The 23428-nt window shown below is 40.7% G+C and overlaps 1 protein-coding gene across 1 annotated transcript; it reads left to right on the forward strand.

Moving 5' to 3' along the window:
* The first annotated feature begins 2088 nt into the window (after positions 1-2088).
* LOC135078298 (proteoglycan 4-like) lies at positions 2089-22580 on the forward strand. The gene is made up of 14 exons (XM_063972896.1): positions 2089-2288; positions 7063-7277; positions 10800-10897; positions 13950-14014; positions 15368-15649; positions 17675-17749; positions 18315-18521; positions 18799-18933; positions 18978-19058; positions 19495-19632; positions 19689-19796; positions 20153-20263; positions 20387-21679; positions 22551-22580. Exons 2-14 carry the CDS (start codon positions 7063-7065, stop codon positions 22578-22580), a joined length of 2838 nt encoding a protein of 945 aa, XP_063828966.1. The 5' UTR covers positions 2089-2288.
* The last annotated feature ends 848 nt before the right edge of the window (positions 22581-23428 follow it).

Raw genomic sequence — 23428 nt, forward strand, 5'->3', positions numbered from 1 at the left:
TTTGGAAAATGTACATATTATTATATCAATCTTCATTCTTAAAATTCTTTATTAAAATTCCTTTTCCTATATTTTGTTTGACAGCAGTTGTTGAGCATTGGACATCTCTGTTTAACTTGTGGTTTAACTGCTTTAGAACGAAAGAGATAAAAAGTATATTTGCGGACGCGATGTCTTCGGGCAATGTCAAACTATAATCGGAAGGTTATTGGTTATCTATAATTAGTTGACCACCAAAAGAAAAATATTTGTAATAGTGTGCAAATCACAAATTTTTCTTTTGCTGTTTTGTATATTAATTTAATAGTAACATTGTCATTAAGCCAGGTCTCTAGCGCGTGTTTTGCCCTACACAATCAACAAAAACATGTCAACATTCAACATTTTTGTGAACAATTTGTTGTGTTGAATGACTTGAATAGTTGACATGTTGTTGTTGATTGTGTAGGGCAAAACCTTACCTTGCCGTGGACAAAACATGCGCTGGAGACATCACAGAGCACGAAATAGTGGAGACATTTTGCTTCGTCTAAAACTCTAAAGACGTACGTAATAGCCGGCAAAAAATATTAAATTCTAGCAAGATTCATATCCTTTTCATAGCCATTAGCTTGACTGATACAATGAATTAGCTAAAGCCTGATCCGTCCGTGAGCACGTAGAATTTTGTCCAATGACCCCAAGCTACCCATCCTTATCGCTCGCGTGTAATTATATTGCTGTCGCGACCAGGGTGTGGAAACTTCCATACAACGGTCATCGAAGTGAAACTTGCTTCCAAACAGCGACATCGGTGAATAAATTCAAATACTTTTTAACTACCCTAAAACGCTCTAGATGTCGCTGCTCCTGTTTCCTTCATATTTTCATTTTTTTCTTAATTAAAATATCATCATCATCATCAACAGCCCTTTACAGTCCACTGCTGGACTATGAGCCTCCTCCACTATAGTAGAGGGTTTTGCCATAATCCCCACGCTTGGCAGGCGGGTTGGAGATCGCAGTTTAAAAGATTTATGTTTGTCAGAGAGCGCTGCTGCCCGTTCTCTGTTTGATGTGTAGACCCTAAGTCGCTGTTAATTAAAATATATTTGAGAATATTGTTAATTACAATGTGAAAACTTTTTTTAAATGAAATTAATTTGTTTTAATTTAAAACTGAACATTGACATTTTTGTTATAATTTACATAATAGAGTAGTAGAAATTACTATTTAACATATGGCAACTTTGTTTTTCCTCCAAAATGGCCGGTGTTGTTTTTGTTATGTTAAATGCATTCTTGTTTTCTTAGCCATCATTTAAGTTTTCTGTGGCCCTATTAAAGTATTGAAGAGTCGTCGAGTCAAATTCAAGTTCATTCCTTCGTACCTGCTGCTGTTCTGGTTCATCGGAGTTTTGTCCGTTCCTTCGTGAATCGCGAAGAAACTTTCTGTTATGTTCACAAGTGATCTGAGTTTTCTCAATGTGCAAATGCTTTTTTAGTGTTGTTGAAAACTTTGCGAAAAGACGCTTTTGGTGTACAATATTATGTGTGTTCATAAATAAAGTAAAATTATTAAATTCAAAAGTTTTTGTTTACTTATTTGCATTTCCATGTGCAATGTAGAATTTTTCCAAATCCATTGTTTTGAAAATAATACAATACGTACACCATAAAGATAAATATTTTCAAAATAATGGATTTGAAAAAATTCTTCATTGTACATCATAAAAACAATAATTCTTTGAAGGTTATGAGGGCCTATGTGTGCGTGAACTGTGTGTATGTGTGCGTGGACTTTATGTATGTATGTGTGCGTGTACTATGTATGTATGTGAGCGCTACGTACGTAGGTTAAGTACAGGGAATTTAACACCAGGCTGTCAATTAGTAGGCTCAAAAATTTGACAGAGAGGGTTCTCTATTTCCTATGTATTACTTTTCTCTATGGTCGCGACTGTGCGACGGGCGCCCGCAGTGAGCGTGCTCACGGACCAGGCTTTGGACTTGAATAGGAAATTAGGATAACAGGGGCTAATATACCTAATTAGCAAATTAGTGTACAACTGAAATAAATTAGGATTTTTTTTATGACAGCCTCTGTCGACCTATAGACAATTATAGAGCGGTGTCCGGTTATCAAATCATATGTTTATTTATGTAGGTTGCTCTATGGTCTATGGTTTGATTGGGTGTTGAGGAGATGTTTGTTGCGTGTTGATTTTGATTGCAAGTACGGAGGTCGCGGAATGCTGTTTGTTGTTATTAATTTCTAAGTGATTACCAATACAAGCTACACAAGAAAGGTAAGTCCTCATTAAATGCCGCTTTGTTAAAGATACTTGATAAGTTTATATTAATGCAAAGTAGCTCACTTTGTGCATGCAATTAAACTTGATTTTTATTACGCATTTTGGATTTTGCTCCCTGAAATAAATTGTCGGGATATCACGTTGCGCCCGTTGTGTACCTCTGGATCAGTGCGTGAAGTATCGTTTACATGCGGTTCTAAAAATGTGACAAGACGCGCATGAGGAACATCGAGACGCATTCGGTGGCGCTCCTTCTAAATATGGAACGGGTGTTAGTCAACGATTGTGGCGTCCTCGGCGTCGTGTCGGGAGCCGTGCCGTATCCCTGTAGTTATGTAATGGCCCTTCGTGTGGGATATTAGGTCGGCACGTGCATATGTGGTTGCACGCTGCTTCCACGTCGTAGCACGACGCGCAGCGCGCGACGCAATCGCGCACGCGGTCCGTCGCGCTGGCGCTGCCTGGACGGAACCTCAGTTTCCTAGCAACACGTTGTTGACGCCACTGCTGACCCAATGAATACAAAAACATAATCATGGTAAATAGTTGTTACATCACCCCTAGTACACTTGCGGCGGATTTTTTTCTGCTTACGTTGCTAGGGAGTCAAACCCATAACATATCCAGTTATCTAATTAGCAAGGCATTTGTTTTGAATTAGAATTTAAAATAACCAAGTGGAATCTAGTAAGATCTTTACAGTATAGAGTTAAGTTCATAAAGTGATGACCTTGATTTGTTTATAAAACATCAACCATTAGAGGTATGTACAGTATTTGAAACTCTTCCTGAAACAAAAGCTAAAATAGACTTGTAAAAATAGTTCTTAGACCTTTATGTGACCTAGTTTCAGTTCACACTTCCTATAAGATTTCTAAATTTAATTACCACCCAGGGACAATGCTCCACTTTGAGCTTAATTAGTATTTATTTCTGGAATGTAGTTTTATTCTGGTTCTGATCTCGTGCATCTGAGCATTTAACAGCTATTTTTACCTTTTTAAAGCAAATTTTGCTACTAGTATGGTATGCTTGTATCATATCTTTGATATGAAGGCCATATTGTAATCTTCACTTAAATGATAAGTTGTGGTAGTAGATTTAAATTTCATTTATTTATTTATTTTGATTATTATTTTTATTTATTTGTATTTTAACAGTGCATCAGTTGTTGGCAAACCAATAAAATAAAATATAAATTAAGGTAATGTTTTACTCTTAAAAGTCATATTTTAATGGTTAATGTCAATATACACTACCTCATGCTACATATTTTCCAAGCTTAATCTTTTATGTTTATCATACTGTTATTGTTTGATTTTCTAGCTAAATTATAATTATTAGATCACAATAATGTGTCTATTTAAATAACTAATAAACGAAATATGGCATAGGATTGATTATGTTGTTTTCCTCCTTAATGTTTTCAATCCTGAATTTACGTATTTATTTATCCTCTAAAATGTGTGCTATTGGACTTCCAACAAACACTATAGGTTTAAAAAAAGTTAAGAATTGGTATACAGCTTTATAACAATAGTAAAAAGGAATAAAATTAAGTTTTATCTTTAAATCACTTAATTAAATACTAATAAACAATTGCTAATCGTTACCCTTGGCTTCACACATGCAGGCTAAGTAATCATAACACAAACATGTTCAATGCTGACTAATGTGTATATCATTAGCTTCCTGACACAACCTTAGATATTCATTCAATAATACTGATATAGAAACATAAAATATGCAATTTAATGAATGTCAGTACTCATTAATGAGGTTAGCACTATTACTATAATGCTGAGATAAACATAGTAGCTGCTTTTCTTTAGAGTTTTAACTTCAATTTGTATTTCATAATTAATTACATAAGCAATAATATCTATCTACCTTATCATAAATACCAGTTATTATGTTAAAGGTGTAATGTCATTATAACAATTTAATGACCATTACATGTATTATGTAAAAACCTTTTTTTATCTCAAGTCAGTCTTTTGATAAACGTGTTCCACTTCAATATCACGAACTCTTGTATCTGCCGTAGTATGTGGCAAGTAGGTATGTGTTTAGCGAAAAATGCACAGACTTTCGCGTTTTTCTGACGTTATATCCGAGATAACGTTGGCGTCAGTCGATCGCGTTACGTTTAATATTTTCAGCGCAAAGCGACAGATCTACGCGTTAGGTACCTGTTTACACTTACAACTTTTTTGCACGCAATAAGAAGATAACACGAAACCGTAACCCCGTGGTTTAAGTTTGTAAAAATATAAAACATTCATTATCTTATTAGGCTTTTTCTTTAATTACCTAACTGAAGGAATTGATCAAATCAAGTTTGCCTATCCTGATAACAGGATAGCTAGGCACGGTTTATCTTTCTTTTTTTGCATGAGTTAAGGTATTGCTAAGGAAGGAAAATCCGTGGAGAGGTATTACAAACACCATTAAGGTCTTTTCTTAGGAGAAAGAGTTGTAAAAGCATACCTACTATACAACTTACTGGATACCTATAAACAATGGAGTTTTCAGTTACAGAAAAATACTCATGGAAGATTTCCGTGAAATGATACCGCGTGAAGTCAGAACGGGTTGCTCGTATAAAATTTCAGAGATCTAGGTCATCGTGTCACACTTGACTATACTGTGTAAATTTTACTGGCGACTGTTCGCCCCGCATTTTCAGACATTTTTATTTAAACATACAGTGTGAACATGGTTTTAGAACCATTTAGCGGTTCGCTACTATGCCAAGGTCGCGCAACGTTAGGTGATTGTACCACTAGGTAACACGATAAAATACGTCGACGCTGATTTTTCATGCGTATTTTGGTTGATCGAACCTCTAATTAGTACGGCGTCGCATCGTCTTCATCGGACTACCGATTCGAGATTCAACGAACTCTACTTCGATCACCGTCAACCGCTGAACTATTGTGGGGAACCCACTTTTCTAACACAAGCATGTTTAGCTTACGGACTACAAGAACATGATTGAAATGATTACACGAAATCCCTACCTATGCTAGTACAACATTAGTTCGTAACTCGCAACATAAATCCATTTGCGATGATGACATATGGCTTCCCAAACGGATCCAAAACGTCTGATGCCGGCTGTTTGTAAATAAAACCACTAGAAACAAATACTTAATGGCTTAAGCTAATGAGATTAGCACATAAGATAGGGTATAAAAATTCAGTCATCCAATTATAGGCTTTTCCAGTGTGCCGGGGCAGCAATTATTGTCTTTTCACGATAAATAAACCCCCACTACCATTTAACTTTATCTAACTAGGCTAAACAAATGACGCATTGTTATGATGCCTTAGATATCTCATAATTAACCATTTGCATAATTAATTGATTCCAAAGATCTTGGTTAGTAAGAACTGTTTGTTTACCCGGATGATTCAATGTTCAAAGTGCTATATTAATATAATATTCACTACTCGCAAGAGATGTCTGAGACCCTTTCGTAATAGGATCCTTTGGTTCCGGAGTTCAACCCCTAAAACATAACAATATCCTCAACAATCTTCGTACAATCAGCGTCGAAAGTAGACACGACATCGAAAAGTCTTAAAGCAATAAGACTCATTTATCTCCTAATAGAGTTTAGTAGTCATTTTTTGTTTATTACTTTAGTTGCTAAGTGTACAGTTAGGAATACACGCAGCATATCTTCATCGATTCAACATAAGTCAACAAACCGAGGCAATTATCACATCTTCAATCCGTGAAAAAGTGTTAGCGTTTGATGTATTTATAAAACGTCTGTATTATGTAGCCCGCCTGCCCACGCTTGTGCATTTGTGCCTAGATGTATCGATCTAGGCAGAACTACTCCGATCTGACTGACGTTACTGTGACTAGCTCTAGAGTTTTTATACATTTCATAAATGTTTCATGTAAAGGTCGTTATCTTCGGCTAACATGACAGTTGCATGTCTGTTTCTGTTTGGATGGGTACATAAATGAAGTTAATTATTAATTTCTGACCTTGGACATCGTGACAAAAAAAATCCCTGAACGACCTTCATGTTTTGTGGTATTATCGAGTGCCTAATGTCTGTCTACTGACCTCTTACGCGCAAAGGTCCCCTTGTTGTTTTGCTGCACGGATAAATGCGTACCTACATGGGTTTATTTTATTAATGAGTTTCAGACGAAAAAAAAACAACTGCATTTACGTGTAAAACCATTCTGCATCTGCAGAAGTTTTACTCTGATCATTTACATTACGTCATCTTTTGGACATTAGGTCACTAACACACAGTCATATTCTATAATAACAACGTATATCAATGACAACACCATTTGAAGCACAAACAATATTAACTTTATTTGACTTAAACCATTATAGATCACTCAGCAGTCAACAAAACACCACAATATGTTATGCATAATAGGTAGTTTCAGGAGGTTATTTAGTTAATCCGATCGTTACTCTAGATTCCAGCTGCACAGTAATAGAACACTGCAAATGGGAATTTCCCGTAGTCCTACACCTTTAGTGATTTGGGAAACCCTGACGATTTGCATTAGCAGTGTCGGTGTTTTATCTAGTGCAATCGGAGTAGACGTGATTTTCCTTATTCAAGATTCAAACAATATCCCAACCCAACCATTATCACTAGACTAGCCTCAGAGTTACGCATGATATGTGCAGCTGTCTTGAACGGTCCTTTTTCTCCAAATGGCGCCAATGCGTGCAAAAATGATGTGCAATTGTCTTATTTATCTATCACTTTCTTTCCCCAGATGGCGCCAATGCGTGGAGAACGCGGAGGCTCGCCAGCGCGAGGCGCCCGGCCCGCCCTGCCTCTGCCGCGGCGGCTGATCCGCCAGATTGCTCGCCACGTCGCGTCCAGCGGCCGCTCGCTGCGCCGCCTCGAGGTCTCCGGGAGGGTCATAGACAACTTCGACGACATCGACGACGCGTCGGACGAGTCGGATCTCGAAGCGCCACAACCGGCGTAAGTATCTGCGGCTTTTCTCTTAACGGAATTGTTCCGACCGCTGCAAATCCTGTGTAGTCAGGGTATAATGTTTGACCGTCAGTAAAAAAAACAACCAATGAAGGCCAAGTGTGCTCCGAAAGATCGCGCGCCATGATGCATCCCGCCGCGCACGCGGCAGGCCTGTCTCTTCGAGGTATTCAGGAGTCTTAGAAAATATCAACAATATCTATGACGAGGTGGTGACTGCACCCCAAAAAGCAACGAAACTGAGGCTCGCCGCGTCGGACGAGTCGGATCTCGAAGCGCCACAGCCGGCGTAAGTATCATGTGGCTTTCCTGTTAGTAAAATGACTCACACCACCTAACGTGAAGGTGATCCCCGAATGATCGCGCGTCACTTCTGGCCAGCGACCGGTACTTCGAGATATATTCAGAGAACTTCGCAATGTTCACAGCAGGTGACTTCACCCATTAAGCTACGACAAACGCATTTTTGGTAAACTAAAACCAATAACCAAACCAGAACTTATGCTCAGCACGTGATACCTTATCCATCGAGGTCGCACTCCGATCCTTCAAAGACAGGTGTTGAATGTTGATACTAATTTTAGGTTTCACGCACCCTTGCTACAGAAATGACCAATTTTGGGAAGTAGGTACTAGGTAGTAAATTTAATAAAGAGAAAATTATAAATACAAACATGTAGAAAAGATAACGCAATATGGGGGCGCACGACGACGTAAAAAGTGAGAGTTACAGGCGCTAAACTGTGTTACACGACACGAGTTCGTACTAAAATAAAAATAAATAGTGCTTGGAAAATTAACAGCTTGACACACAAAAAATACATTAACAAAATAGTTATGTTGAATGATTTGAAAGACCTTGGGATGCTGACGTTTGTATTTTTCTGGTCTTGGATGCATTTCATTTCAGTGCGTTAAGAATAAATAAACAATTAAATAGATAGGTATTAAAATAGTAACGCCTTATACTATTAATTAATATTAACAATTTAAATACTAAATATGAATATAATAATTTTCATGAGAAAGTACAAAGTACGCGGCTCAGAATCGAGACAGCATACGGAAAGACGACGTCCAACTAACTAATTACGATGTTGCATGTTTTGAACGACATAATATCGACTGCGATCGCATTTTGTTGTATTTCTTAGCAATTACATTACAGTATTTTCAGTGCACTTTCATGAGCACACGAATGCTATGTGAAAATAAGTATTTTATGGTTGCAAGGTTTTTCTTCCAACGTTTTTCTTTCGACTTCATGTTCATACTGATAAAGTTGTATCAATCAATCGATCATAAAAGTGGTTTCGGTTTGCTTGATATGATAAAGGAAACTGTGTCTACGCTTTTTTAAAAAATATTTAAAAAAACGTAACGAGTTTAGCAGGTTTATGCATACCTTTTATTTCTGTGCAAACATGCCCTTACTGTTGCCAAAAGAGGCCCATGCGCCATCGATCAATGTCACATTTTTCAACATATTGTCCTAGTGATAAATAATTTGTTATCGCGACGCTAGGTTAGTGGGTAAGACGGCGATAAAGTCCGCCAGTTAACTTGATAAGCTGATTACAAACCACTGGTATTGTTTGGCGCCACTGGCATTATTATATTACAGGTTAACAATAAAATAACTTCGTGTTTTAACTAACCGCGGTTTATGTACGCTGGTTTGCTGTCAAATTAAGGTTTAAAACAGTTTGCGACATGAAGTACCGCTGTCCCAGTCCAACAGGAATAGAGGGAAAGCCCTCTTGGCATCCAGTAAACATACGTCATTTTATGCTTAATATCAAAAGATTTTTTTTGTTTTTTGTAATTATTCGTCTTGTAGGTCACTTTGCAACGATCGTGGATGACTTTACACATTGATTGATATCAATATAATATCATGCAATGTGTCATAAGTACGTAACATAGGTACTTGCCGTATTTTTCATTCACACCAGCTAAAAGTGATACACTGGTCACTGGCATTCCGTGGCGATAGTGAAAAACACGGAATCTGGACCAACCCATTATTAATGTTAAGTAAACAGTGATAATAATAAATTAAGTACTTGTGTATTTTTTTACTAATAATATAAACAAAGGTAATAAAGCAATCAACATTGTTACAATTAAAACAAAATATCTAATGGCGCGTGCAAGTAATTAGCACCTCAGTTGTATGACTGCAGGAATGTACAGTCATATAGTTGACAGCACATGAGGCTATAATTTTGTTCCAAAATAGCCCCTACTACAATGAAATAAGAAGCCACAGTGCTTAGGTTGATGCCGCTACAGCTAAAGTGACTAATGGACGGGCGCCTAACACTTGTTTACACTATACTATTATGTTATTTTATTTCCCTGTACTCTCTCTTTAATTGGTCTTGCTTCTTGACCATGTGTGATTTATTTGTAATTAGTTTTCGAGTAACTAATATTATTTAATACTTATTCAAAGACTTGATAGTGAATTTTTGAACACGAATTGAGCGTAGATAGAGATGTACTTCTATTTATTATATCGGTATGTTTAAAATCATGTGTATTTATTTAATCTGTGCATGGAATTCAATTACTGATTGTAAGTTTACTAATAGAGACGTTACTTTTTTAGGGTGTTATAGGAAAAAGTTTATGAAGCCATTGAAAAAATACTATGCTATTGGTATGTGCCAGATGTAGTCAGCAACACCAAGTTGAATATTTAAAAAATAATAATACATTAAAGACTCCTTAACAGCATCTGATAATTCGTAAGAAGTAATTTAATTAGTCCTAAACAAATAAAGTCATTTTTATTTTGATAAATATCACGTTTCTATGATACGGTAGTTACACAGGTTTAAAATAATGTGCTCTGGCGCATCCAAGGCCTGAAGCATTTCAGGAAGTTTGCGGTGAACTGTGATAACGTTATCAATCTGAGATGCTATCCACAATTTTTGTGTCTCGCTTGCATGCACATATTATTACTTACGGCATGCTTGTAAATTGAAATTGATTACAAAGGTGACTAAATGATTACAAAGTTTTTTGATATAAAATGTTAATTGCATTTCAATTTACAGAAACAGTCTACGACTAATATGTTTAGGGCACCGTGTTTTAAGCAAATAAATAATCTGAATTTGAATACATTTGCATCTGATATTTTTACTTATTTAACTAAATTGAACTGTTAATAAAACACATGGAAGAGGTAAGGGGTGAAACCCAAAATACGGACGAAAATATCACAATCTCTTGTTTTTATAGTAATTAAATTATTTTTAGACACTATTAGAGGTACAGTCAGCTTCAAATAGTTCGTGACACACAAAGTGGCCAAGAAGTTGCCATCACAACCTTATTCCGGTTGTAATAAATACATGTTGGGAACTTTTTGGCTACTTTGGGTGTCACGAATTATTTGACGCTGACAACATAGCATAGAGTGTATCTTCCTTCTGTAACTTCTATGAAGTCTACGCAACGGAGATGATTTTAAATTTGTGTTGTTTCTCTCAACAGAGTGGCGTGTGGCGGTAACGCCGGCAATCTGCCCCCAGCCGACCACGATGACGACCTTACCAGCCTCAGCTGGTTACAAGACAGAAATCTACTACGAGGTTGGTACTCTACATTAAAAGTCCATTGGTTAAATACATATACCTTGATTTTTTAGAATCCAGCAGAGATGTAAACAAACACTTTCATACACAATTACACCATAATCACTTACGTGTTCATAATATCATACACATTATTTAACAAGCCCATGAAACCAACTTTATTTTCACGTTTATACAAGTTTGAAATCAATCTTTGAAACAAATTATTTTAGCAAAATACGTGGACGATGAAAATTTGTGAGACTTGTCAAATTGACTTGACGTTTAAAATCATGTGTTATCTCCATATTGTCTATGACTTGTCTCTGACACATCAGTGCTGTAACCTGTGAGCCATAGACAATAATCTGTAAATTTAATCGATATTATTTTAAGTATTCACTTATTCCGATTACTGATTAATTTTAAATAAAAAATATACGATACTTTGTTTAGTTTTCCAGCGATAACTTCGACAATATAGTGTATACTTTTTCGGAGTCAGTTTAATTTTTAGTCGGTTTTATTTAAACGAAATTATTTTACTTTTTTATGCAATTATGCTTTCGTATTGGTATTGTTCTATTGCTTATTTTCCTATAATAATATAATAAAATAAAAGAAAATAAAAATCTTCTTTCAATGAGGGTTTTCGCGATTGAAAAACCCGCCAGATGGCAATACGTAGACGCGAGGTCCAAATGCTGCATGATTGGTTATTTTTGACATGACATTGACAGATATGTCAAAATCCACCAATCACGCAGCATTTGGACCTCGCGTCTACGTATTGCCATCTGGCGGATTTTTCAATCGCAAAAACCCTCATTGATAGCATCTTAAATTACCTCCCTAGCGGAATAGAGCAACAAAGAACTGAGCGAGCGAGATGTCACTAGTATCAACACTGTCAAACAGAACTTTTTGCAACTATTTGAAGTTTAATAACTTTACGGATATCATTGATTGTTTTACTGTCCAGTATGTTTTTTGATTACATCTGTGCATACAGTTTGTTTCCTGTTCTCGAAAATTTCATAATCAGTTCACATTCAATGTTGCGACTTTGTTGCATATTTTTAGTATTTTGACGATCACCCGGCGATGACACGCAAGTACTACAATAATTTCACTTCGCGATTAACGAGAGGTTTTGTCGCATCACTAGTTCACAGACTAAAAATATTTTTATGTCAGTTGGCCATTTTTGATGACATTTCTGCTGATTTCTAAAAAATTAGACTGTAGGTGGAGCATTATTGTAGGTGTTGTATTGACAAAGGCATAACTAATGTATTTTAAGATTTACTTTGATCGGAATTCTGGAAAATAAAGAACTATTTATTTATTGATATTTGGGAAATAAACAATCAAGACAGAAAAACAATAAAAAATATAATAAAAAAATCAGCCCACAGTTATGTAAAATAAAAATGCAGACAAAAAATACAGTTTAACAATTATTTTTATTTCATTTCACCAATATGTGAGAACCGAGAATAAAATTAATAATGTTCGAGATTACTGTACCTACTTCAAAACAAACTCTATCTCTTATCCTAGGAAAACTGTCACAAGTTAGCAAGTATGTATGAGCTGTGTTTATAACTCGCAATTTACACCTTTAGTCCATTCAATGAATGCTTTAACGACGGTGTAGAGAGAAATCCGTGGAACACAATTTCTGACCTCGGGACTTTATTTAGACTAGTTAGGAGATGAACATAGCAAAAGTCCCCGCCCTTAGCCTTTGAGCTGCCGGGGAGAGGGGGGTTTAAAGGTACCACTTTTCGGTTTTTCGCTTAATTCTCGGAAACTATGCGTCCTAGTGACATGACTACTATGAACCAAAAAAAGCTTATTCAATTTGCTACAGGTGAGACAATCAAGTTTTTCTATATCTTGTATAGTTTTCACGGCATCTGCTCTAGAAGGTCTGTAATATTGGAAATTTTATTTTTGTCGTACATGTTCCCATCAGGAGAAAATCGACTAAATCAACATTGAGCAAACATTCTAGACATGCGGGAGCATGTTAAGCCTAGTTCCAGAGAGGGGACTGCACCGTGCGAATATTTAGACGAACCACTTGGAGCCACTTTTGACTCCTCATCACTCAAAAACTACTGTGCATTAACACTTCAAATTTGACTCGTGTGTTAAGACTTGCAAGATAAACATCAGCTTCAAATTTCATAAATATACCTCAAACGGTTATTTAGGTATTGACGTTCAAAAATCGACATTTAAAACACTTAAATCTATCTATCACTTGCGAAATGTTAAAATTGACTGGTTTTTTATTTGTTCCTTTGTATTTACACATCTACATATCTGGATGCCAAATTTGAACCTTCAAGGTCATCTGGAAGTAGTTAGAATTTGGTCTATAGGTCAGACATGTAGATTTTTGGACGTCAATATCTAAAGAACCGTTTGAGGTATATTTATGAAATTTGAAGCTGATGTTTATCTTACAAGTTTCAACACATAAGCCAAATTTGAAGTGTTAATGCACAGTAGTTTTTGAGTGATGAGGAGTCAAAAGTGGCTCCAAGTGGTTCGTCTAAATATACGCACGGTGCAGTCCCCTCCCTGGAACTAGGCTTAACATGCTCCCGCATGTCTAGAATGTTTGCTCAATTTTGATTTAGTCGATTTTCCCCTGATGGGAACATGTAAGACAAAAATAAAATTTCCAATATTACAGACCTTCTATAGCAGATGCTGTGAAAACTATACAAGATATAGAAAAACTTGACTATCTCACCTGTAGCAAATTGAATAAGCTTTTTTTGGTTCATAGTAGTCATGTCACTAGGACACATAGTTTCATAGGATTAAGCGAAAAACCGAAAAGTGGTACCTTTAAAACCCCCTCTCCTCGCCGGCTCAAGGGCTAAAGGCGGGGACTTTTGCTATGTTCACCTCCTAACTAGTCTAAATAAAGTCCCGAAGTCAGAAATTGTGTTCCACGGATTTCCATCTATAATGCTTTATTGACTGGACTACTTCGATTTTCTTACACTTTTTAAATATTTTATTATAATAAATCGTGTTTCTTTTTCAGGTATAAATCTAACAAAAAGCGATATGGAAGACTCAAAAATGATTGCCAGCCAAGTGGTAATAAAGGTAAGTAATCTAAAATCGTACACTTTTCGTTTTTCCATGGTTTCACAACAAATTACTTATGCGCAATGAATATTTGCATTTTTACATATTTTAGCTTTTGTTAGTGACTTCGAGGCGCTGACATTTGACTCAAAAATATAAAATGTCTGCAATTTGGAGTCCCAACAGGATGTAACACTGTAACACTTCTTTGTTTTGTACCCAAAAAACATTTAAAAGTATATCTTTGGTTTAAAAAGTATGTACTACGTGTGCACGTATGTGATCACATTTTCGTTCTGACCCATATATTTATATCGAATGTAAACGTATAAGCTTAAACATTATACGAGTATCCGACGCACCTATTTATACAAGTGCCAAGCAGTTTACTCAATGTCATTCGGCTAACGATAATTTGAAAAGGAAACTACAATTTAAAGCGTCCCAGACAGACTTTTTATATGTATGTTAACGTAGAAATGAAATCGTGGTATACTTCCTAATGCGTTCTAATATTTATCAAGGCGTGATATGATAGGTTATCATGTGATTTTCGGAAAACGTATGATGCTTCTACCAGTATCTATTCCTTAAATGTGATTTCAATTCGTTTAAAAGGGATCAATATTTGTATTTTCCCGGATGTTTTTCAAAGTTTAAGTTTTAATTGTAGGCTTTATTCTGATGCTGTTAGTTCATCCGACACTTGATAACACGTAGGACGGTCAATCACATGACACAATATGCCCGTGACCTATTTATACCTTTGCAGTACAGTCATCTCTGTGTATTTTATTCTAATTGGTATACTACAAATTCTGTAAGATTAATCTTAAGGTAATTTTGGAACAGACGCGACAGACATGCAAATGGTTTTTCTATAAATTATGTAGTGGCATGTACTAACTAGATTAGGCGATAGCTGCACGCGCAGCAGTTGCTGCGTGATTCGCAATGATACATCTTAAAAAATAATTTATAGCTCTAAGACTGCTAATCAAACCATATCATAACTTTTGCAGTCAGAATTATTATAGAATACATCAATTTTGGGGCAATAAACTTTCAAATTAAATTAGTTACTACAATTTAGTGATCCTCAACGATTTGGAGCCATTGGAAACACGATATGATAGCTTTTAAGTCACCTAAGGGCCTAGTGTGAGTTTACATCAAACGCGCTCACTAGTGAGCGCGTCAAAAAATGACACTAAATGTATGACGGGTTGTACAGCGTCCCAAGCGGGAAACGTTCAAAAACTAAAATTTTCATACATTTTTTAAACGCGGTCACTAGTGAGCGCGTTTGATGTAAACTCACACTCGGCCTATACTGTTCACATGTCCAATAACCTCTTTATTCCTTTGCAGTCAGAAATATCGAAAACCCCCCCGCCCGTCGCTCGCTTGCCCTCCCCCCCTCGGACGCCTTGCAAGGCGCCGCCCTCACCGCCCGCGCCCGCCCACACCAAGCCGCCATATTCCTTCTCCTGCCTAATCTTCATGGCCATAGAAGCGGCCCCTGCAAGAGCATTGCCCGTGAAAGAGATATACGCGTGGATCGTCCGACATTTCCCATACTTCAAGAACGCGCCGCAGGGATGGAAGAACAGTGTGCGGCATAATCTCTCGTTGAACAAGTGCTTCCATAAGGTGAGATTTCATTTTAAAACTAAGTATAGGTCGTTTCATCCACGAAAACGCGCCACCATTCTTCCGCTAATGTTTGAGTGTTATCGGTACACGCTAAATTACAATAATGACGCTCGGATTGCTCGGATCAAACTCCCCGCACCCCGCGCTAACTTCGACCAAAAATTGGTGGGGCGCGTCTTCGTGGATGAAACGATCTACACTTGCGAGCAAAAATATGGAATCACTTATATGAAGTTGTTTCCACGCGATCTTGTGTACTAACCAATTTGTTAGTAACAAAAAAAGTAGCACCATTTTAAAGATTAAACTTTTAACTTTAAATTGATACCAAATTCATTTAAATCACACCAGTATTTAAAAAGATATCCCGGCTGATGTGAAGAAGTAACGAAAAAGACATTTATCAACTGTTTGATACGTCGCGAGTTGCGGCCTATTTACCCCCCATAAAAGCAAGTGTTTTCGGATTTTTGCTTTCACACGTTGATCCATACACATCTCCGCTTCTTTTGACACTTTACCTGGGATTCTACACCTTCAGAAGCAGCACAAATCGTTGCACTATTGCAAGAAGGGCTCAGCCAGCGGGCTGTCGCACGTCAGCTCCACATAAGCCAGACCTGGGTTTCGAAAGTTTGAAGACGCTTTCGGGATACCGGTGGCTTTATCCTGAGACCAAGTTCTGAACATTGCCGGTGCACATCGCAGAGGGAAAACCGTTTTTTCATGTCAACTTCTCTACGAAATCGTCATTTGACTGGTATCGACGTCCAGCAAGAGCTCAGAAATGTTCGTAGGATAGCTGTTAGCGAGTGGACAGTTCGTCTAAGATATGAGCAATAAAATTTGACTCCAAAAAGGCCTGCCACAGGCTGGAAACTGACGGCAGGTCACCGACAAGCACGCTTTCAATTAGGTCGCACTCGGAAAGCGAGTAATGGAGGCGAGTTTTGTTCTCCGATGAATGCAGACTGTTTTTGCAGTGCAGCAGTCGAAGAGGTCGGGTCTATAGACGGCCTGGGGAGTGATTTGTGCAGTGCTGGTTCGCTAAAACATTGGCTTATGGGGGTGGCTTGCTCGACTTCCCATCGAGATGTGTAGGAGCAAATTGAAAGCGTGCTTGTCGGTGACCTGCCGTCAGTTTCCAGCCTGTGGCAGGCCTTTTTGGAGTCAAATTTTATTGCTCATATCTTAGACGAACTGTCCACTCGCTAACAGCTATCCTACGAACATTTCTGAGCTCTTGCTGGACGTCGATACCAGTCAAATGACGATTTCGTAGAGAAGTTGACATGAAAAAACGGTTTTCCCTCTGCGATGTGCACCGGCAATGTTCAGAACTTGGTCTCAGGATAAAGCCACCGGTATCCCGAAAGCGTCTTCAAACTTTCGAAACCCAGGACTGGCTTATGTGGAGCTGACGTGCGACAGCCCGCTGGCTGAGCCCTTCTTGCAATAGTGCAACGATTTGTGCTGCTTCTGAAGGTGTAGAATCCCAGGTAAAGTGTCAAAAGAAGCGGAGATGTGTATGGATCAACGTGTGAAAGCAAAAATCCGAAAACACTTGCTTTTATGGGGGGTAAATAGGCCGCAACCCGCGACGTATCAAACAGTTGATACATGTCTTTTTCGTTACTTCTTCACATCAGCCGGGATATCTTTTTAAATACTGGTGTGATTTAAATGAATTTGGTATCAATTTAAAGTAAAAAGTTTAATCTTTAAAATGGTGCTACTTTTTTTGTTACTAACAAATTCGTTAGTACACAAGATCGCGTGGAAACAACTTCATGTAAGTGATTCCATACTTTTGCTCGCGAATGTATTATAATACATGAGTACTAAATCTGCAGAAGTTCTTAAATTTTTCAATGTGGATTCTGGAGACTGTTACCTGCATTTTCATTTATCCAATCTAAAAAGGAAAAATTGGTCAACAGCCAGAGGATAATTAAATGACATCATCGTGCTTATTGAGCTTCTAACATAAAATTTAAATTACAAAAATGTTTCTGTTCATAGGTCGCTGCTGCGCCAGGTCTCGGCAAAGGTTCCCTTTGGACGGTGGATCCACAGCACCGAGCGACATTTTTACAGGTTTGTATATTTTTTTATGACGTAGGTGTCTGTTAAGTCACGATTGAATCACACGAATGAAACGGGGGTCCAAAAGCTAGTCTAAAATAAATGTATGGTTCACGCGCGTGATAGCCTAAGCACGCGATACGTTACGCCGGAGTGGTGTCGCAGCATCGTCTTAGAAGAAATATCTGTGAGACTGTGACGGGCACACGAGCGGTGCGGCGCCGCGTCACGTGGTAATACGGCGAAATCTTTGCAGTTTGCGGTGTGCCTTGGCTTTGACATTTACCTTCTGACGCTACGGCTACGGAATCGTTTGCGTATTCCAATCGCCATCAAAAGATTTAGTACGAAAACTACAACAGCGCCCTTGTGAACGTTTCGTAAAGTGAACTTAGTTTGAGAAATGGTTGCACGAAACTTATATCACGTTATCGTTTAATACGAAGGTTGAGTATCGAATTTTGTCGAATACGCAAACGATTCGAAGACGAAAGTTGTTCATGCTAGAGGTACTGCATTCAACTCGCGTGTTGAGTTTACTATCTCGGTTTGAGTTATAACTTCATTATCCTTCCAGACACTAGGCCGGCAGCCGATCCCGCCGGCGCCGCCGGACTCGCCGCCGCCGTGCAAGAACGCGCCGGATCCGCAACTGTTTCCGTTCCTGGCGCGCCGGCTACAGGCTTCCCCGCCGCCCACGCCGCCGCCGCCGCCGGGTGCCGACGAATATCGCGCCGCCGCTACGGTGTTGGCGATGAAATATGGGCCTGCTGTGCTCGATCAGGTAAATGTTTGTTTACCCCCCGTAGGGCAAAAAGATTATAACAGCGCGGCGGTTGCCTTCTTCTCCGTTACCCATGCTGACGCCGCCGCCACTGCAGTCGCTATGAAGTACGGTCCTGCTGTGCTTAACTATGTAAATACCCCCTTTAGGGGAGATAGATTATGACATAAAATGGCGAATGCAAGCCTCCCCGCCGCCCACGCTACCGTCGCCGCCGCCCGGCGCCGATGAATACCGCTTGCTGTGCTCGATCAGGTAAATACCTTAGTTCTAGCAGGTTAAAGTAGCTTATGCCATAGCGCGGCGGCTGCAGGCTTCCCCGGCACCGCCGAGTGCCGACGAGTATTCCGCCGCGTATTCCGCCGCTGCTACGGTGCTAGCGATGAAGTATGAACCTGCTGTGCTCGATCAGGTAAAAACCTTATTTCTAGCAGGTTAATGTAGCTTATGCCATAGCGCGGCGACTGCACGCGCGACGAGTATCGCGCCGCCGCTACGGTGTTGGCTCTGAAGTATGAACCTGCTGTGCTCGATCAGGTGAATACCGTCTTTATTACGAAGCTTTAAGATGTGATATAGCGCGCCGGCTGCGCCGCCGCCGGGTGCAGATGAATATCGTGCCGCGGCTACGGTGTTGGCGATGAAATATGGGCCTGCTGTGCTCGATCAGGTAAATATTTGTTTACCCCCCGTACGGCAAAAAGATTATGACAGCGCGGCGGTTGCCTTCTTCTCCGTTACCCATGCTGACGCCGCCGCCACTGTAGTGCCTAAAAAGTACGGTCCTGCTGTGCTTAACTAGGTAAATACCCCCTTTAGGGGAGAAAGATTATGACATAGTATGGCGAATGCAGGCCTCCCCGCCGCCGCCGCCGCCGGGTGCCGACGAATACCGCGCCGCAGCTACGGTCTTAGCGATGAAATATGGGCCTGCTGTTCTTGATCAGGTAATTAGCATCTTTATTACTGGTAGGGTAAAGTAGATAATGCTATAGAGCGCTGCCTACAAGCCTCCCCGCCGCCCACGCCGCAGCCGCCGCCCGGCGCCGACGAATACCGCGCCGCTGCTACGGTCTTAGCGATGAAATATGGGCCTGCTGTGCTTGATCAGGTGAATACCGTCTTTATTACGAAGCTTTAAGATGTGATATAGTGCGCCGGCTGCAGACCTCCCCGCCGCCCACGCCGCCGCCGCCGCCGCCGCCCGGCGCTGATGAATATCGCGCCGCCGCTACGGTGCTGGCTATGAAGTATGGACCTGCTGTGCTCGATCAGGTGACTATTAACTACTCTTCTTTTTTAAGATGCTTTTAAGGTATGACACAGTGCGGCAGCTATAAGCCTCCACGCCATCGCCGCTTGGCGCCGTCGAGTATCGTGCAATCGCCGCTACGGTGTTAGCGATGAAGTTCGGGCCTGCTGTGCTCGATCAGGTAATTACTTAGTGCAGAAAGATTGACAGCGCGGCGGTTGTAGGCCTCTTCAGAATCCAAGATCAGATAACTAACTACCTTTTTATGAAGGTTTGGTAGAGCAGTAAGATTATAACAAAGCGCGACTTCTACAAGTCTCCACGCCGCATCACAAGTCCGGTTCCACTTCCACACCACTTAACACTCTTTCCCTTCCAGCTGCCGCCAGCGGCGCACCTCGTAATATCCCGCTGTGCGCGCGACGAGCATTCGTACAGCGTCGGCGAAGAGCGCCGCACGGCCGAGGCGCTTCTCAACCTCGCCGGCCTCGCGCCTTCCTCCAGCTAGCGGCTAGCCAGCTACCGCCCACAGAAGACAAGTGACGACGCTAACGAGGTGACGCAGAACAGTTTTAACCTAACCAGTGAACGCACGTGCAAGCCCCGCCCACAGAAGACAAGTGACGACGCTGATGAGGTGACGCAGAACAGTTTTAAGCTAACCAGTGAACGCACGCGCAAGCCCCGCCCACAGGAGACAAGTGACGACGCTGATGAGGTGACGCAGAACAGTTTTAAGCTAACCAGTGAACGCACGCGCAAGCCCCGCCCACAGAAGACAAGTGACGACGCTGATGAGGTGACGCAGAACAGTTTTAACCTAACCAGTGAACGCACGCGCAAGCCCCGCCCACAGGAGACAAGTGACGACGCTGATGAGGTGACGCAGAACAGTTTTAAGCTAACCAGTGAACGCACGCGCAAGCCCCGCCCACAGGAGACAAGTGACGACGCTGATGAGGTGACGCAGAACAGTTTTAAGCTAACCAGTGAACGCACGCGCAAGCCCCGCCCACAGGAGACAAGTGACGACGCTGATGAGGTGACGCAGAACAGTTTTAAGCTAACCAGTGAACGCACGCGCAAGCCCCGCCCACAGGAGACAAGTGACGACGCTGATGAGGTGACGCAGAACAGTTTTAAGCTAACCAGTGAACGCACGCGCAAGCCCCGCCCACAGAAGACAAGTGACGACGCTGATGAGGTGACGCAGAACAGTTTTAACCTAACCAGTGAACGCACGCGCAAGCCCCGCCCACAGAAGACAAGTGACGACGCTGATGAGGTGACGCAGAACAGTTTTAACCTAACCAGTGAACGCACGCGCAAGCCCCGCCCACAGAAGACAAGTGACGACGCTGATGAGGTGACGCAGAACAGTTTTAACCTAACCAGTGAACGCACGCGCAAGCCCCGCCCACAGAAGACAAGTGACGACGCTGATGAGGTGACGCAGAATAGTTTTAACATAACCAGTGAACGCAAGCGCAAGCCCCGCCCACAGAAGACAAGTGACGACGCTGATGAGGTGACGCAGAACAGTTTCAACCTAACCAGTGAACGCACGCGCAAGCCCCGCCCACAGAAGACAAGTGACGACGCTGATGAGGTGACGCAGAACAGTTTCAACCTAACCAGTAAACGCAAGCGCAAGCCCCGCCCACAGAAAACAAGTGACGACGCTGATGAGGTGACCCTCGCTAACCAGAGCACTTCTAAGCTAACCATTGAACGTCCCCGCGCGCGATGCACTCGCAAGCCCCGCCCACAGAAAACAAGTGACGACGCGAATAATCAGGTTACTCTTGCTAATCAGAACAGTTCTAACCTAACCAGTAAACGCCCCCGTGCGCAACGCACGCGCAAGCCCCGCCCACACGAAACAAGTGACGACGCGAATAATGAGGTAACGCTCGCTAACCAGAACGGTTCTAACCTAACTGAACAGCAGAAGAGCAAACGCGGTCGCAAAACTAAAAAAACAAACTCCACAACAAAACAGAGTAGTGACACACATTGTAGTAAGAAGAAAGCTAAAACTAACGCGCGTAAACGCAAAGCGAAAGATAAAAAAAAGAAATCGCGTAGCACTAAAAACACACCTAAGAAACAGTACAAGACTAGAAACACAGACAATAATAAAGCTAAACACAAACATACACCACACGCATCGGGCACGTGTAATGGCCGGCACGGCTCCGTAACGAATAGGCAGCGTGACGTCATCACAGAAAAACAGAAGGAGTCGTCTGAAAACATTAACACCAAGCATTACGCAAAAATTCTACTCACGCCTGGGTCAAAAATACTAACTCCCTTTGGTAGCCATAGTTATGTCCCGATAAATCATATGACTTCTCTGCTAAACAAAACTAAACGACCCGCTAATGACCACTGTGCCGCAGAAATTCCTCAAAAGATACCACGATGTGACGTTTCAGGAAAACTGACGACCCACGTCACTAATACAGTCAGCGATGCTCTACCAAAAAGGATACCATTCGCACCTCGTAATATCTCCCTGGTAAAACCGACGCCGATCAACCTATCTCGTAGCTATTGTGATGCCTCCCTAAATAAACAAATGTTCACTTCAACTGTAACCAGTAACCCCGCACCAGTGAAACAAATGGCGTTCTTTACTGGAAATAACTGCGATAAAGTAAACCCCACTCCCAAAAAACTTTACCCGCCTGCGCCGTACGATAACGCATCATATCAAAATTCATTTGACTTCCTTGTTTCTGAGCCTAAAGTGACGTACACGTCTAATTCAGGATGTAATAATGCCGTTATACCGCCATTAAACGTGTTTACACCCGCAATAAATCAGCTGAACTACATAACTAAACCAAATGCCGCCTGTACCATTAACTCCCCACCGAAATCATTCACTAAGCTTTCTCCGATCAAGCGTGATATGAATACTCAAACGGAACCAGTGACTCATTCTCAATATGGCTGCGACAACACTCAGACAAAGGGACTATCCTCTAGCGTAGATATTGAAGTTCCAGCACCAGGAAATTTGCTAAGTATCGCAGTCCCGACTACACAAGTCTCTTACGCACCAAAAGATGGATGCGTCATCATTAATTCCAAAAAACAGTTGAGTTACGCGCCCCGGAACCCCACAATCCCAAAAAAGAACAACTGGAGCTCGTTGAGTGCAACTTCATTTAATTACAGGCCTCGCGTGTGATTTCTTCAAACATATCTAGGTAGCGGGAGGTGAAGGAACTTCACTTCAACGCAATCATGTGTCGTCACAAATCATCCGATTGACGTCAATCCAGACTCCAATTCTCCACACTTGTTTTATGCCTAGCTCTTTTTCCTGTGACGTCATTATGCGAATGCTAACCTCTTTGCGATCACTGGCCTTTGGCAAATGTCATCTCGCGCTTTGCCACATCGTCTACGATTTCACCACTCGTCTGACTTCGTATAACCTCTATAGGGCAAATCATGATTTATTCGCGACAAAGACGTTAGTCTAATTTCTAGTTTAAGTGTTTTTGTGTGTCGATTCTAATTGGAAGTGAATATGTTTGTATTATTTAATACTACTTAGTGTATACTATGGAAAGGGTTGCGGGTCAGAAGAATTATGATATATCTGTAAATACGTATTACTCTTGGGTTTTCTGCTCAA

Source organism: Ostrinia nubilalis, chromosome 14 (genome assembly GCF_963855985.1).
Source record: "Ostrinia nubilalis chromosome 14, ilOstNubi1.1, whole genome shotgun sequence".
Lineage (NCBI taxonomy): Eukaryota > Metazoa > Arthropoda > Insecta > Lepidoptera > Crambidae > Ostrinia > Ostrinia nubilalis.

Excerpts from the sequence above, each read along its gene's own strand:
- LOC135078298 (XM_063972896.1), top strand. The coding sequence starts at position 7,063 with ATGGCGCCAATGCGTGGAGAACGCGGAGGCTCGCCAGCGCGAGGCGCC. Across the intron at positions 7,278-10,799 it reads CTCGAAGCGCCACAACCGGC|AGTGGCGTGTGGCGGTAACG; the intron begins GTAAGTATCTGC and ends TTCTCTCAACAG. Across the intron at positions 20,264-20,386 it reads TTCTCAACCTCGCCGGCCTC|AAGACAAGTGACGACGCTGA; the intron begins GCGCCTTCCTCC and ends CCCCGCCCACAG.